Here is a 13,236-nt window from a genome sequence, read left to right on the forward strand (position 1 = left end):
TGGTACGCTTAGAGATAGGATGTCCCAACTTATTTGGATCGAAGGAGACAAAAAGTTGAGGAGTAGTTCCGTGTGGTTTGGTGCGTATGAAAAGCTACTTCTTCAGGATGAGAATGAGGCTTCGGAAAAACAATGTATTGGTTGATATGAAATTCCGATACCACTTTAGGGAGGAATTTCGGATGAGTACGAAGGACTACTTTGTCATGATGGAACACCTTGAAAGGTGGATCAGCAACTAAAGCTAGAGAGGGCAATGAGAAACACCACTTTCCAAGTGAGATACTTCAGATGAGCCTTGTCAATTGGTTCAAATGGAGGCTCTCTTCTGTCAGTCCTGAGGCTTCTATGGATGCTGCGGGGACAGAAGGCTTCCGCATCCGGGCTCCGTCGGTGACGTCACCCAGAGGCGCGACTAGGCTGGGCTAACGCTGGCGCGGGACTGAAGCCGTTGGAGCCATGATCCGCGCGCTGCCGTTGGAGGCGCGAAGCGCGCTGCGCTCGGGCCTGGCCGCCTCGTGCCCCGCGCAGTGTGTGGAGGAGCTGCTGCTCAACAGCCTGGACGCGCAGGCCAGCTGCGTGGCGGTGCGCGTGGACATGGAGCGGCTGCGGCTGCAGGTGGTGGACAACGGCGCGGGCATGAGCCGAGAGGACGTGGAGCAGGCGGGCCGCCGCTACTTCACCAGCAAGGGCCGCGCGCCGCGCCTCTACGGCTTCCGGGGAGAGTTCCTCGCCAGCCTGGCGGACGCGGCCGGATTGCTCGAGATCTCGTCGCGAGGCCGCGCCGCGCCCCACACCTTCGCCAAGCTCTTCCTCAAGGGCCGGGCCCACGCGCTCCGCCAGGCGCCGGACGCCAGGCCCAGCGCGGGCACCACCGTCACCGTCTGCGACCTCTTCTACAACCTGCCGGTGCGCCGGGGGCGCGTGCGCGGCGCCCTGGAAGTGGAGCGCGCGCGGCGGCGGCTCGAGGCCGTGGCCCTGCTGCACCCCGGCGTCTCCTTCTCGCTGCGAGACGACGCCTCGGCTCGGCTGCTGCTGCGGCTGCCCAAGGCCCGCGACGGCTGCGCGCGCTTCGCCCAGCTCTACGGCCCGAGCCGCTCCCGCGGCTTGCGGCCGCTGCGCTTCAGCCGCCGGGGCTTCGACGTGCGCGGCCACGTCAGCGCGGAGGCGCATTCGAGCCGGAGCCTGCAGTTCCTGTACGTCAACGGCCGGCGGCTGCTGCTGCGGACCAAAGTGCACCGCTTGATCGACTTCTTACTGCAGAAGGAAAGCGCCATTTGCAAGCGCGCTGCGGCCCAGCTTCACGGGGTCTACGTCCTGAACGTGACAGGCCTGCACTCCGAGTCCGAGTACGAGCTGGGATTCAGGAACTGGGACGGAGTGCTGCACTGCGTCGAAGAAGGCGTACGGAGGTTCTTAAACAGAGAACATTTGCGCGTTGAGCCCTCCAGTGAAGACGTCAAAGAATTTCAGGACAGAAATGGCTTTCGCTTGTTCAGCACCGAAAAACTCCAGCCTGGACCTGAGCCATGCGCAGACGTTAGGGAGAATTATGAGTTGTCTCGCTTCAGCTCCAAAGCTGCAAAAAGAAACACGGAGTCAGGGAATCCAGATGGAGAAGATGGTGGAAACCAAGAAACACCGATCTGTCTACAACAGGGGGTAGATGACCTTTCGTCTCCTGTTACCTGTGGACAAGCCGTAGGACATCACAATGCTCAAACACCACTTCTGATAGAGGATTCTGAAGCAGAAGGAATGACACTGAAATGCAATCAGCCAACAGATAGTACTGGCATCTTATTTAGCGATTGTAATCTAATGGCACAGGAGAGCAGCATGAAAAGATTTCATGGTGCTCATGAAATAAGAGATGAAACAACATCTTCAGAGGAATGTGACATAAGAAAAAAAGAGAATGAAGAAAGAAAGAAAGATGTTGATTTTGTGCAGATGGAACCGTGTTTTACAGACCTCAGAACTCACATGATGCCAAATGAAGTTGCTGAGATCAGTGAAATACAAAATGATTCATTAAGGCTATTTTCTAGACTGGGTCCTGTAAGTGCTCAAGAAATATTTGGAAATGAGATCAGTGTTTCAGCACATACTGAAAATGTGTGTTTGGCAGGTGGTTTGAAGAAAGCTGCCAATTTGCAAAGCAGCTGGAAGGAGAAGCTCACTTTAAAAGAGAGGAAAAATCAGGAGAGCTTTTATATATCTGATCAAAGGGGGGAAAGAGATGATAGCACACAGCATTGTAATGATGCCTCGCTCTTAAATATCTCTGATGTGTTGCTTGCAAAAAACTTTACAGACAGACAGGCTAAAACCCCAAAATTAGTTTTTTCCGACCCCGGAAAGCTGAGTTTGGTTACACATGTTGGATCATTAGAGAGGTTTAGGAGACATTATGGGAAAGCGAAGAATTCTGCATCTTCTCAAGATGGCAATAAAAAATGTAATCGTGTGTCTTCTCTTGCTTTAACAGAACCAGAATGCTCTGGAATCTGGAATAACAATTTTGAACCTTTTAGTGATTGTGAGAACACAAATGTGGAACCTTTTGGGTCTAAAAACAGTAGCCTGGATACTCTTGATTTAGATAATTCTTGTAATTGGTCTGTGGAGAAGTGTCCGAACTCAAAAGATGACATTTTATTGGGTAACAAGATCACTTGGTTAAAAAGACAATCTCGGATACAGTCAAATTACACTGTGCATCAAGACAAGTCTGCAAATTCTCCTGCATCTCTAAGTTTAGCTACTAAATTAACTAGGATGAAAGGTGATCATAGAAAAGCTTTAATTCCAGAAAAGACCAGACATTTTGTGGAAGAATCCCAAGCTAACCTAAGCCATAAAGTTAACGCAGCTTGTGAACTCTTAGAGGCAAATGAGGCCATAAATCAGAGTCAAACATTATCTGTAAATAGCCAGACTGAAAGCCATAAGCTTAATTATACAGCTGAAATCATGAGAAACTTCAACAGCAGCAATACTGCAAACTGTGATGGAGAAGAACATACAAAGTGTTCTGTGTTTACAGCTGGGGAATTTGCAAACAATTCAGATATTTATCCAGACTTGGAGAACATAAAAGTTTATTCTGGTGGCAAGTATACCAATGCAGATATGCTGAATGTATCTTTGAAACAAGAGTTTCAAACTAGTAAATTTTCAGACATTTCCTTACCATGTAAATTGGAAGATGCCCCAAGTGAAGATGCTTTTCAGTATATAAATGATGGCAAGAGTCCTACCTCCTGTAATTGGTTACACTATTTTGACGTTTCACTAGGCAGAACAGTATATGTCAACAGAGACACTGGACTGAGCAGTTACAGTGCCCCCTCTAAAGAGAATCAGACAGTTTGCACTAAAGATCTGACTACTCTTGCTGTGAATGTTGTGTCCGGGAATGGTATGTCTTACTTCCCATATGTAACTTGGATTTCTGTTGTCACCACCTATTTGTTCTGTTTAGTCTAGCCTTTGATTCATTGCTCAGGTGGTACAGTATTTCTAGTTATACTGACTTTCAAGTGGTACTTACCATGAGTCATCTTAATACTTATAATTGCCTGGACACTTAGGGCCTCTTTTATGAAGCCACGCTAGCGGCTGAGCTGCGCTAATGGCCCCGAAGCCCATAGAGATTTAAAGAGCTTCGGGGCCGTTAGCGCGGCTTTGTAGAAGAGGCAGTTAGTACTGTAAAAGGTTGGGTGAGGGAATATATTTAAGCGAATAGAGTTCTTATCCTTTAATCGTACTGTAATCATTGATTTTTGCATCCATTTTTTTCCCCCAAATATCAAGCTAAAGGCTGTATTGGTTTTCTGATACATTTCATGAAATCAATAAAAGTATTACGATAACCAACATTGTTGTATAGGTGCTTTTAAAACTACATGGGTCTATTCAGTTGTGACGCAAGGTAGAGGGAGGAAAACATTTTTAGCTGGAGAAGTCTGATGCAAGAAGTTCCACATTTTTTTTTTAGTATCGTTAATAGAATATTTTTTTCTTAATTTTGTCTCTTTTGGAAACAAAGCTTAGTAAATGTAGGCTCTTAGGTTGTTGTTTTTTTTTAAGGGAAGGGGATAAGAGCACATGTTCAAAATCCTGATGTGAAAGGCTGACATAATGAATCATGAAAGTCTGTTCAGTTCATGTTGTTTTCTAAGTAATAGAAAAGGAGTGGAAAATCTTTTAAGGCCTGAGGGCTGTGTATGGAGCCTGAATCTGCAGGTGGTGCTAGTAAAGGTCTGGGTGGGAGGAGAGGAGTGTATTCCTGTTTGAGTAGGTCAAGGTGGCCTCTATCCCTGAGTTACAATAGGAGCAGATGTCTGAGATGCACAGTATCAGTATGATTTATAGATGTTATTTTCAGGTGGAAATTACACACTTAGAAACATGACAGCAGATAAAGGCCAAATGACCCACCTACTCTGCCCATCCACAGTAACCAAAGCCTCCATCGCTCAAAGGGTCCAGGAGGACATTTTTTACGCGTACTTGATGGTAGGGAAGCGGTTGGCGGAAGAACTTCATGACCATTCAGCCAGAGCAATGGCAGTAGTGCTGCCCGATTCAAGGAAAAAAAAATTTCGATTCGATTCATCCTATTGAATCGATTTTTCGATTCGATTCACTTCAATTTTCCTTCCCAATTGGGTGGTTTTTTCCAGACATCCTGGTGGGTTTATTTTATAGCCTCTTTGCCCTTTCCTACCCACACTGGTCCTGTGGTGTAAACAAAATAAACAAACAAAAATACTTTTCCTCTCTCTATTAAATCCTAGCTCAGTGTTCTTCAACCTTTTTACACCTATGGACCGGCAGAAATAAAATAATTATTTCGTGGACCGGCAAACTACTAAGACTGAAATTTTTTTTTTAAAAACCATCTCTGCCCCGTCCCCGCGAGCTCGGTCCCACAAACCATCTGATCCCATTCGCACAAGCCTCAAATAGTTATAATTTTATATTGAACATATTTTATTAAAGTATAAAAAGAAACAATATTCTATACAATTGTCATTTTATAAATACAAATAATACAGGGCAAAGATCAACAAAACCTCTGTCTCCCCTCCCCTTCACATATATCCCCTCTACTATCAAGAAAACTGAATAAGCCAAATTATTACAGAATGCTACACAAATATCAAGTAACAGAATACCACAGTCACACATGACAGGAATGGTGTTAGGGGAGTGGAACTAGGGCAACTGCCCCCTGGTCAGAGAGAGCCCTAAGCTAGCTGGAAGCTAAAAAGGCACTGCCTGGGCTTTGCACTCCCCAATTATGTCTAGCAAGATACATATTTCAAATCTGATATATTTGAATCACAAGATAGAAATAAAATTATTTTTTTTTACCTTTTGTCGTCTCTGGTTTCTGCTTTCATTGCCTTTTCACTCTCTTCCAGCCAGTGTCTGCCCTAAGAACATAAGAATTGCCACTGCTGGGTCAGACCAGAGGTCCATCATGACCAGCATTCCGCTCATGCGGCAGCCCTCTGGTCTAAGACCAGCACCCTAACGGAGACTAGCTCTACCAGCGCACGTTCTTGTTCAGCAGGAACTTGTCTAACTTTGTTTTGAATCCTTGGAGGGTGTTTTCCCCTATAACCTCTGGAAGAGGTTCGAGCTTTCTACCACAGAACTTCCTTACGTTTGTACGGAATCTATCCCCTTTCAACTTTAGAGAGTACCCTCTCGTTCTCCCTGCCTTGCAGAGGGTGAACAACCTGTCCTTAGCTACTAAGTCTATTCCCTTCAGTACCTTGAATGTTTCTGTCATGTCCCCTTTCAATCTCCTCTGCTCAAGGGAGAAGAGGCCCAGTTTCTCTAATCTTTCGCTATACGGCAACTCCTCCAGCCCCTTAACCATTTTAGTCGCTCTTCTCTGGACCCTTTCGAGTAGTACCGTGTCCTTCTTCATGTACGGTGACCAGTGCTGGACGCAGTACTCCAGGTGAGGGCGTACCATGGCCCGGTACAGCAGCATGATAACCTTCTGTCTCTTCAGTCCAGCATCTGCCCCTACCATTCACTGTCTGTCTTTCCCTGCCATCTCTCCTCCTGCCCCCCCCCCCAATTTGGTCTGGCATCCATCATCTTCCTTCTGTTCCCCTCATGGTCTGGCATCTCTATCCTTCCCTCCCCCCTGTGTTTTTTAGCATATCTCTCTTCTCATTTCCTCCACTCAGATCTGATATCATTCTCTGCTCTCTTCCCTTTTCTTCTCTGGTCTTCCTTCTCTATTTTCTGCCTCCATCTAAATTAAATTCTTTCTTACTATTTAGTCCCGTTTCCCTCTTTTCACTGTGTCTACGCACAGCTTGTCACCCCTTTCCCTCACCCCTCCATTATCTTACTATTTTCTTCCCCCTTTATTTATTTCCTCCTTCCATCCAGTATGTGTTCTTTCCCCACTTCCATTCAGCATCTGCTCTCCCCTCTCAACTGACATCCATCTGCCTTCTGCTCTCTCTCCCTTCTTCTCACTTCCATCATCTGCCCCTTCGCTCTCTCTCTCTCCCCCCCAACTTCCATCATCTGCCCCCCTTCCCCTCACCTTTGTGGGTCACTTTCTTTCCCCTGAGGGTGGCTCATGTCAGAGGGGAAGCTTTGGCCGAGCAGAACCGCTTGCAAGGAACAGTGGAACTTACTTGATTGATGTCGATGCTGGGGCCCGTTGCCGTTTGAAGGAAAAAAAAAAAAGGTGGAAAAAAGGGACCTGCAAAGACAGAGGAAGGGAAACCTCCAGGACAGCTGCTCTTTGCCCTCCTTCAGCGGCCCAAGAGTCCAGACCAACAGCGGCAGCTCTGTGTACTTCTAACTTCGGCACATAGCTGCCCCTAATCAATAGTTTAGCGCGGTTTCATGAGGCAGCCTCGGGGCCTTTGATAGCCGGCCCGTTTCGATGATGCGATTAGGGCCGGCCTAGCAAAGGCCCCGAGGCTGCCTTATGAAACCGCGCTAAACTATTGATTAGGGGCAGCTCTGTGCCGAAGTTAAAAGCATACAGAGCTGCCGCTGCTGGTCTGAAGGTGCGGAGACAAGGCAGGAGGCAAACGCGGTGGAAGGCAGGAGTCCCGGCACAGCGACTGCAACAGGAAGTTGCAAGTCAGCTGACGCCGGCCTTTCGTTGCGGCGGGGACCGAATCCTTCGGACCAGCAAGATTTTGTTTGAGGACCGGCACCGGTCTGCGGACCGGCGGTTGAAGAACTGTGTCCTAGCTCACGTTTGCGATCCAACACCAGCTTTGGAAGGATACACATTTCAAATCTGACATATTGTAATCACAAAACAGAAAATAAAATTATTTTTCCTACCTTTTGTTGTCTGGGCATTTTTCAAATCTTGTTGGTCCCATGTTAGTCTGGTTGTCTTCTGATCAGGCTCTCCTTCTTTCTCCGTGCTAACCATTCATCTTCCATCTCAGTCCTCCGTTTCTGTTTCCCTTTCCTCCCCCGGAGGTCTGGCATATTTCCTTTTTTTCATTTCCATCCCTCCGCAGCTGCAGCGATGGAACCCACCATCCACAGATCCACCATCTCTCCTTTTTTCATCTACCCTTTCATCCAGCATCTCTCTTCTGTGTCCCTGTTCTTATGCTCCCTCCATGCTCAGCATCTTATCTCTCCCCATATCCAGCTTCTTCTTTCTCTCTTCCTTACTTCCTGTATCCCCTTCCCCGGGAACAGGCTTTCTCCTACTATCTTCTGCCATCCTGCACCTTGCCCACCTACTTTGGAGCAGTATCTCTCCCTCTTGTACCCTTCCCCTTGTGGTCTTGAATTTTTCTCTTCCTACCCCTCTCTTCATTAGTCCAGCACCTCTCCTCTGCTTTCGTCCCCCTCTTTTTGGTCTCTCTTCCCTTCACTTCACCCCAGGTCTGGCATCTCCCTTCTCTTACTCCTTCCTGTGCATAGGCCTGCCTTCCTGCCCTGAAGGCCTGCTCCCCGTCACGAAGACCTGTTCCCCCCCCCATGAAGGCACTTTCTCCCCGTGCGAAGGCTTGCTCCCCCCCGCCGCAAAGGCACATTTTCTCCTTCCCCCGCCGCGAACAAACGCCTGCTCCCCCCCGCAGCCTGCATCTTCTCCGCTCTTACCTCCTTAACGCTAATAGGTCAGCTTGCAGCCTCGCTGGTGTTATAGCGATCCCTGAAGCTGCCCGTGGTCCTCAGCAGCACGTTCTCTCTGCCGCGATCCTGCTCCTGATGTCAGAGCAGGGGCAGGATGTAGCAGAAAGAACGTGCCATTGAGGACCACGGGCAGCTGCAGGGATTGCTATAACACCTGCAAGCTTCCCTATTAGCATAAAGGAGGCAAGAGCGGGGAAGCTGGGGGAGGCCTTTCTGACCGACCCTCCCCCCTCAAGCAGGAACAGCAGCAACAGATGGCCAGCAAGAGGCAGCGCTGCAGCTCCTGCTTTAGAAAGGCATGGGGGAAGGGTCGGCCATTGAATCGGGAGGCTGATTTTTTATATTTTTTAATTGATTCGAATTGTGAATCGGGCAGCACTAAATGGCAGCTACTTGGACTCAAGAGGTTTATTCCTTGGAGGAGTTTTGTTATGCGGCTACTTGGTCTTCCAAGAATACTTTATTTCAGCATTACCAGATGGATGTGGGGGCGCATGCAGAGGCTGCGTTTAGTGCATCGGTTGTTGCGGAGGCAGCGTTTGCTTCCCACCCAGATTGAGGATTGCTTTGTAACATCCCATTGGTCTCTGGATTCATCTGCAGCAGATGAATCCAGAGCCCCACCCTTTCTGGATATTGACTTGTAGTTTTTTTCTTTTGCAACTTTCGAAGTCTGTTATCATTGATAGTTTTATTCTGTATTATTACCTTTTGAAATTTATTATGGGAAATAAGTTTTTACATGCTAAGCATATTGATGGTTACGGATGCTTGGGCAAGGAGCAATACTGAAGATGCAGGAGGCGTGCCAGCCAATAGGACCACCTGTTAATCAGTTACTCTCTTCACCTGCTGGTAGATGTGTGCTATCCCATCGGTCTTTGGATTCATCTGCGTCTAAAGGAAAGAAAATTAACAGGTAAGAACATAATTTTTCCATCATATCTCCCCTCTCCCACCTTTCCTCCAAAGTATACAGATGCCTTATCACGAAGATCACACACCATTTTAGTAGCCTTCCTCTGGACTGACTCCATCCTTTTATTATATCTGTTTGAAGGTGCGGCTTCCAGAATTGTACACAATATTCTAAATGAGGTCTCACCAGAGTCTTATACAGAGGCATCAATACCTCCTTTTTCCTACTGGTCTACCACATCTTCCTAGCATCCTTCTAGCTCTCACCGTCACTTTTTCAACCTGTTTGGCTACCTTAAGATCATCACATAATCACACCCAAGTCCCGCTCTTCTGTCATACACATAAGTTCTTCACCCCCTAAACTACCATTCCCTCTGGTTTTTGCAGCCCAAATGCATGATCTTGCATTTCTTAGCATTAAATTTTAGGTGCCAAATTTCAGACGATTCTTCAAGCTTCTCCAGATCTTCATGTTGTTCACACCATCCGGCATGTCTACTCTATTGCAGATTTTAGTATCATCTGCAAAGATGCAAATCTTACCCGACAACCCTTCAGCAATATTGTTTATAAAAATGTTAAAAAGAACAGGCCCAAGAACAGAACCTTGAGGCACACCACTGGTAACATCCCTTTCCTCTGAGCGATCTCCATTGATCACTACCCTCTGTCGCCTTCCACAACCATTTCCTGACTCAGCCCGTGACCCATCGCAAGGGCACTGTTTATTTATTAGATGTCTGTATGGAACACATCCTCTATCCAATTCTCTGATCACCCAGTCAAAGAAATTGATCAGATTTGTCTGACAAGACCTACCTCTAGTGAATCCTTGTTGCCTCCAGTCCTGTAATCCACAGGATTCCAGAAACTTGTTTTAAAAGCGTTTCCATTAATTTGCTTACCACAGAAGTCAGACTTACCGTCCTGTAATTCCCTACTTCCACTTTTGTGGAGAGGGACCACATCCTCCGGTACCACTTCCGACTCTAGAGACTGTTGTAATGGAAAACACCCTCCAGGGATAGACAAGTTCCTGCTGAACCAAAACGTGCACAGGTAAGGCTAGACCCAATTAGGACACTGGTCTTTGATCTAAGGTCTGCCGTGGGAGCAGACTGCTGGGCGCGATGGACCACTGGTCTGACCCAGCAGCGGTAATTCTTATGTCAGCAGAGCTACCAGAATTTCCCTAAGTTCCTTCAGCACCCTCAGATGTACACCATCCAGCCCCATCGCTTTGTCTACCTTTATTTTAGCTAGCTCCTCACAAACTCAATCCTCTGAAAATTGACCAGGTTCTATTACTTATCCCAGGACAAGCAGGCAGCATATTATCCCAGGACAAGCAGGCATGATATTCTCACATGTGGGTGACGTCATCTACGGAGCCCCAGCGCGGACAGCTTTTCAAGCAAACTTGCTAGAAGTTTCAAGTTTGCACACTGCACCACGCATGTGTCTGCTTCCTCGCCCACTAGAGGGCGCGTTCCACCTCGTGGTCCTCAGTTCATTTTTTTCCGCGGAGCCAGTAAGCCCTGTGGATTGTGAGCTCCTAATCTTTTTTGTGTCGCTGCTTCCTGACACCGCGTCTGATTTTTTCGGTCGCTGTGCTTTTTGATTTCTGTTCTTTTCTGTTCTTTTCCTTTTCAAATCAAAAACAAAAATTTTTGTCTTCTCGTTGGGCTCCGGGGGCTCCCGGCAGCCGTGGCCGCGGGACGTCGATCGTTCCCGGCCAGTTTCGTCGTTGATGTCCCGTCCTGTAACGGGCTTCAAAAAGTGCAGCCGGTGCGAGAGGCTGCTCTCTATTACAGACCCCCACCGGTGGTGCATCGTTTGTCTGGGCCCGGAACACCCTACCACCTCGTGCGATCGTTGTTCCACGTTTCAACCCAGGGCTCTCCGTCGCAGGAGGGCCAGAATGGCGGAGTTGTTTAAGGCGGACCCCGTGGTAAAGGCCTCGACGTCGGCCTCGGCTTCGGCCCCGGCCTCGACCTCGGCCTCGGCGTCCTCGGGGCCCTCGGCCTCTCCTCGCCCTTCGACTTCCAAGTCGACCTCGGGAACGAAGGCTACCTCGGGTAAGTCCTCCTTTCCATCCCCTACAGGGTCTGCAAAGAAGCCGTCCTCTGCTTCGACCAAGGCGGGTGGGTCGTTCTCGGCCCCGCCTCGGGCCCCGCCCGTGCAAGCCCCGAGGGAACACTCGAGACCGAGGTCGCCCTCCAGGGAGCATGCCCCGGATTCGGACCTCCCGACCTTCGTCGGGATCCCGGCTTTCCAGGAGCTCCTCAGAGCGCTCATATCAACTGAGCTGTCGGGGGCCCTGGAACAGCTGCAACGGGCTTCGACCCCGGCGGCTGTTGCCTCGGCGACCTCGGCCTCGGCGACCTCGGCCTCGGGTGCCGGGGCTCCCTCGACCTCGGAGACCGGGGCTCCTCCGACCTCGGTCTCGGCTGTCGAGGCTCCGCCCGCCTCGGCCTCGGCCTCGGCCTCGGTTTCGGTCTTACCATCGACCGCGGGGGATCAGCCGGAGCGTAGCGTGCGGCCCCGGGACAAGGTGCGTCGGGTCCGCCGCATTTCCTCCTCATCGTCCTCGAGGTCCTCCCGGGGGTCTTCGCCCTCGCCTCGGACTCGGTCGAGGCGCCGGCCGAGGAAGCCGAAGCGCTCACGGGGTTCGCCTCGAGGGCGCGGTCGGTCTTCCCCGATCGGGGGCGAGGCGTTGCGGGTGTCGGAGTTGCGCATTGACAATCCGAAGCTTCTCCGCTCCCCGGCGCGTCGGGTGTCCCGTTCTTCCTCGCCGAGGAAACGGGAGGGGGCCCTCGTCCCCCGGACCCCGGGGTCTTCGCCCCGGGCCTCGTCGAGGCGGACTCGTTCTCCTACCCCCTCGAGGCCTGTGGAGAGGACATCGTGGGGCTCGGGGTCAGGGAGAGATCCCTTGTATTATTCGCACGAGGCCTCTCCGGTTTCCTCGGCGAAAAAGTCGAGATCTCCTTCCCCACCTGCTAAACCGTCCTCATTCTCGGTTTTTGTGCAGGACATGGCCAAGGCCCTCGGGCTGGACCTTTCGGTCGGATCCCAGTATTCTAAGGAGTTCCTTGAGGAGCAGGACCTTCCAACTCCACCTCGGGAGGCTCCTCGGCTCCCATACAATAAGGTCCTCCTGCAGACTTGGTTAAAAAATTTGTCAAACCCTCTTACGGTCACGTCAGTCCCGTCCAAGATGGAGGGCAAATACAGGACGCTGCCGGCTAAGGGGTTCGACAAGGCGCAGCTCTCCCACCAGTCTTTGCTGGTAGAATCTGCCCTTAAAAAGTCTCAGCCTTCCCGGGTTTCTGCGGCGGTTCCACCTGGTAGGGAGGGCCGAACCCTGGACAAGTTTGGCCGTCGCCTTTATTCCAATTCCCTGATGGCCACCAGGGTGCTAAATTATGCGTTCACCTTTTCCTCCTATCTCCGAGGTATGGTGAAGGACCTCCCTCAGTTTCGTGACTCCATACCGGACTCCCAGAAGGCAGGTTTTGATACATTCATGTCCAACCTGTCTCAACTGCGGTTGTACCTGTTTCACGCCTTGTACGACGCTTTTGAGCTGGTTTCGAGGGTGTCGGCCCTCGCGGTGGCCATGCGCCGTCTGGCCTGGCTTCGCACCCTCGACATGGACCCAAACCTGCAGGATCGCCTGGCAGATTTGCCTTGTGTGGGGTCCGAACTTTTTGACGAGTCATTAGAGGCGGCGACCAAGAGGTTGTCTGAGCAGGAGCGCTCGTTGGCCTCCTTGGTCCGGCCCAAGCCTAGACCCCCGCCGCAGAAACCCTTCCGCCCTCCCCCGAGGCGGTACCCCCAAAAATCTACTCCCGCCTTTTCTAGACCGCCACCTAGACGCCAGGCTCAGAGGGGCAGAGGGGGACAAACGCAAGCTCCGGCGCAGGGCCCTTCCAAGCCCGCGCCTTCTTTTTGACGGGCTGAGCGGATGGGGCGGGTTCCCCTCCGCGACCGCTCAGAAATCCCTGCCTATAGGGGGGCGTCTTCGGTCCTTTTACCCAGCCTGGACCGAAATTACATCAGACGCCTGGGTGCTCCAGACCGTCTCCGAGGGCTACTCTCTCAATTTCTTGTCTGTGCCACAGGATATGCCCCCGGGACCTTCCACTTTCAATC

General features: G+C 50.3%; 1 protein-coding gene across 4 annotated transcripts in view; it reads left to right on the forward strand.

Moving 5' to 3' along the window:
- Window positions 1-299: 299 nt before the first annotated feature.
- The window catches only part of MLH3 (mutL homolog 3), a 182,821-nt gene continuing 169,884 nt past the window's right edge, over window positions 300-13,236 (forward strand). For 2 of the 4 annotated variants that reach the window (XM_033952510.1, XM_033952512.1), the window contains exon 1: window positions 300-3,424. In XM_033952510.1, coding sequence (XP_033808401.1) covers window positions 460-3,424 — 2,965 coding nt within the window. In that variant the 5' untranslated portion in view covers window positions 300-459. The remainder of the gene's footprint in view (window positions 3,425-13,236) is intronic. The other 2 variants (XM_033952509.1, XM_033952511.1) reach the window with 1 other exon arrangement.

Source organism: Geotrypetes seraphini, chromosome 7 (assembly GCF_902459505.1).
Source record: "Geotrypetes seraphini chromosome 7, aGeoSer1.1, whole genome shotgun sequence".
NCBI classification, from domain to species: Eukaryota; Metazoa; Chordata; class Amphibia; order Gymnophiona; family Dermophiidae; genus Geotrypetes; species Geotrypetes seraphini.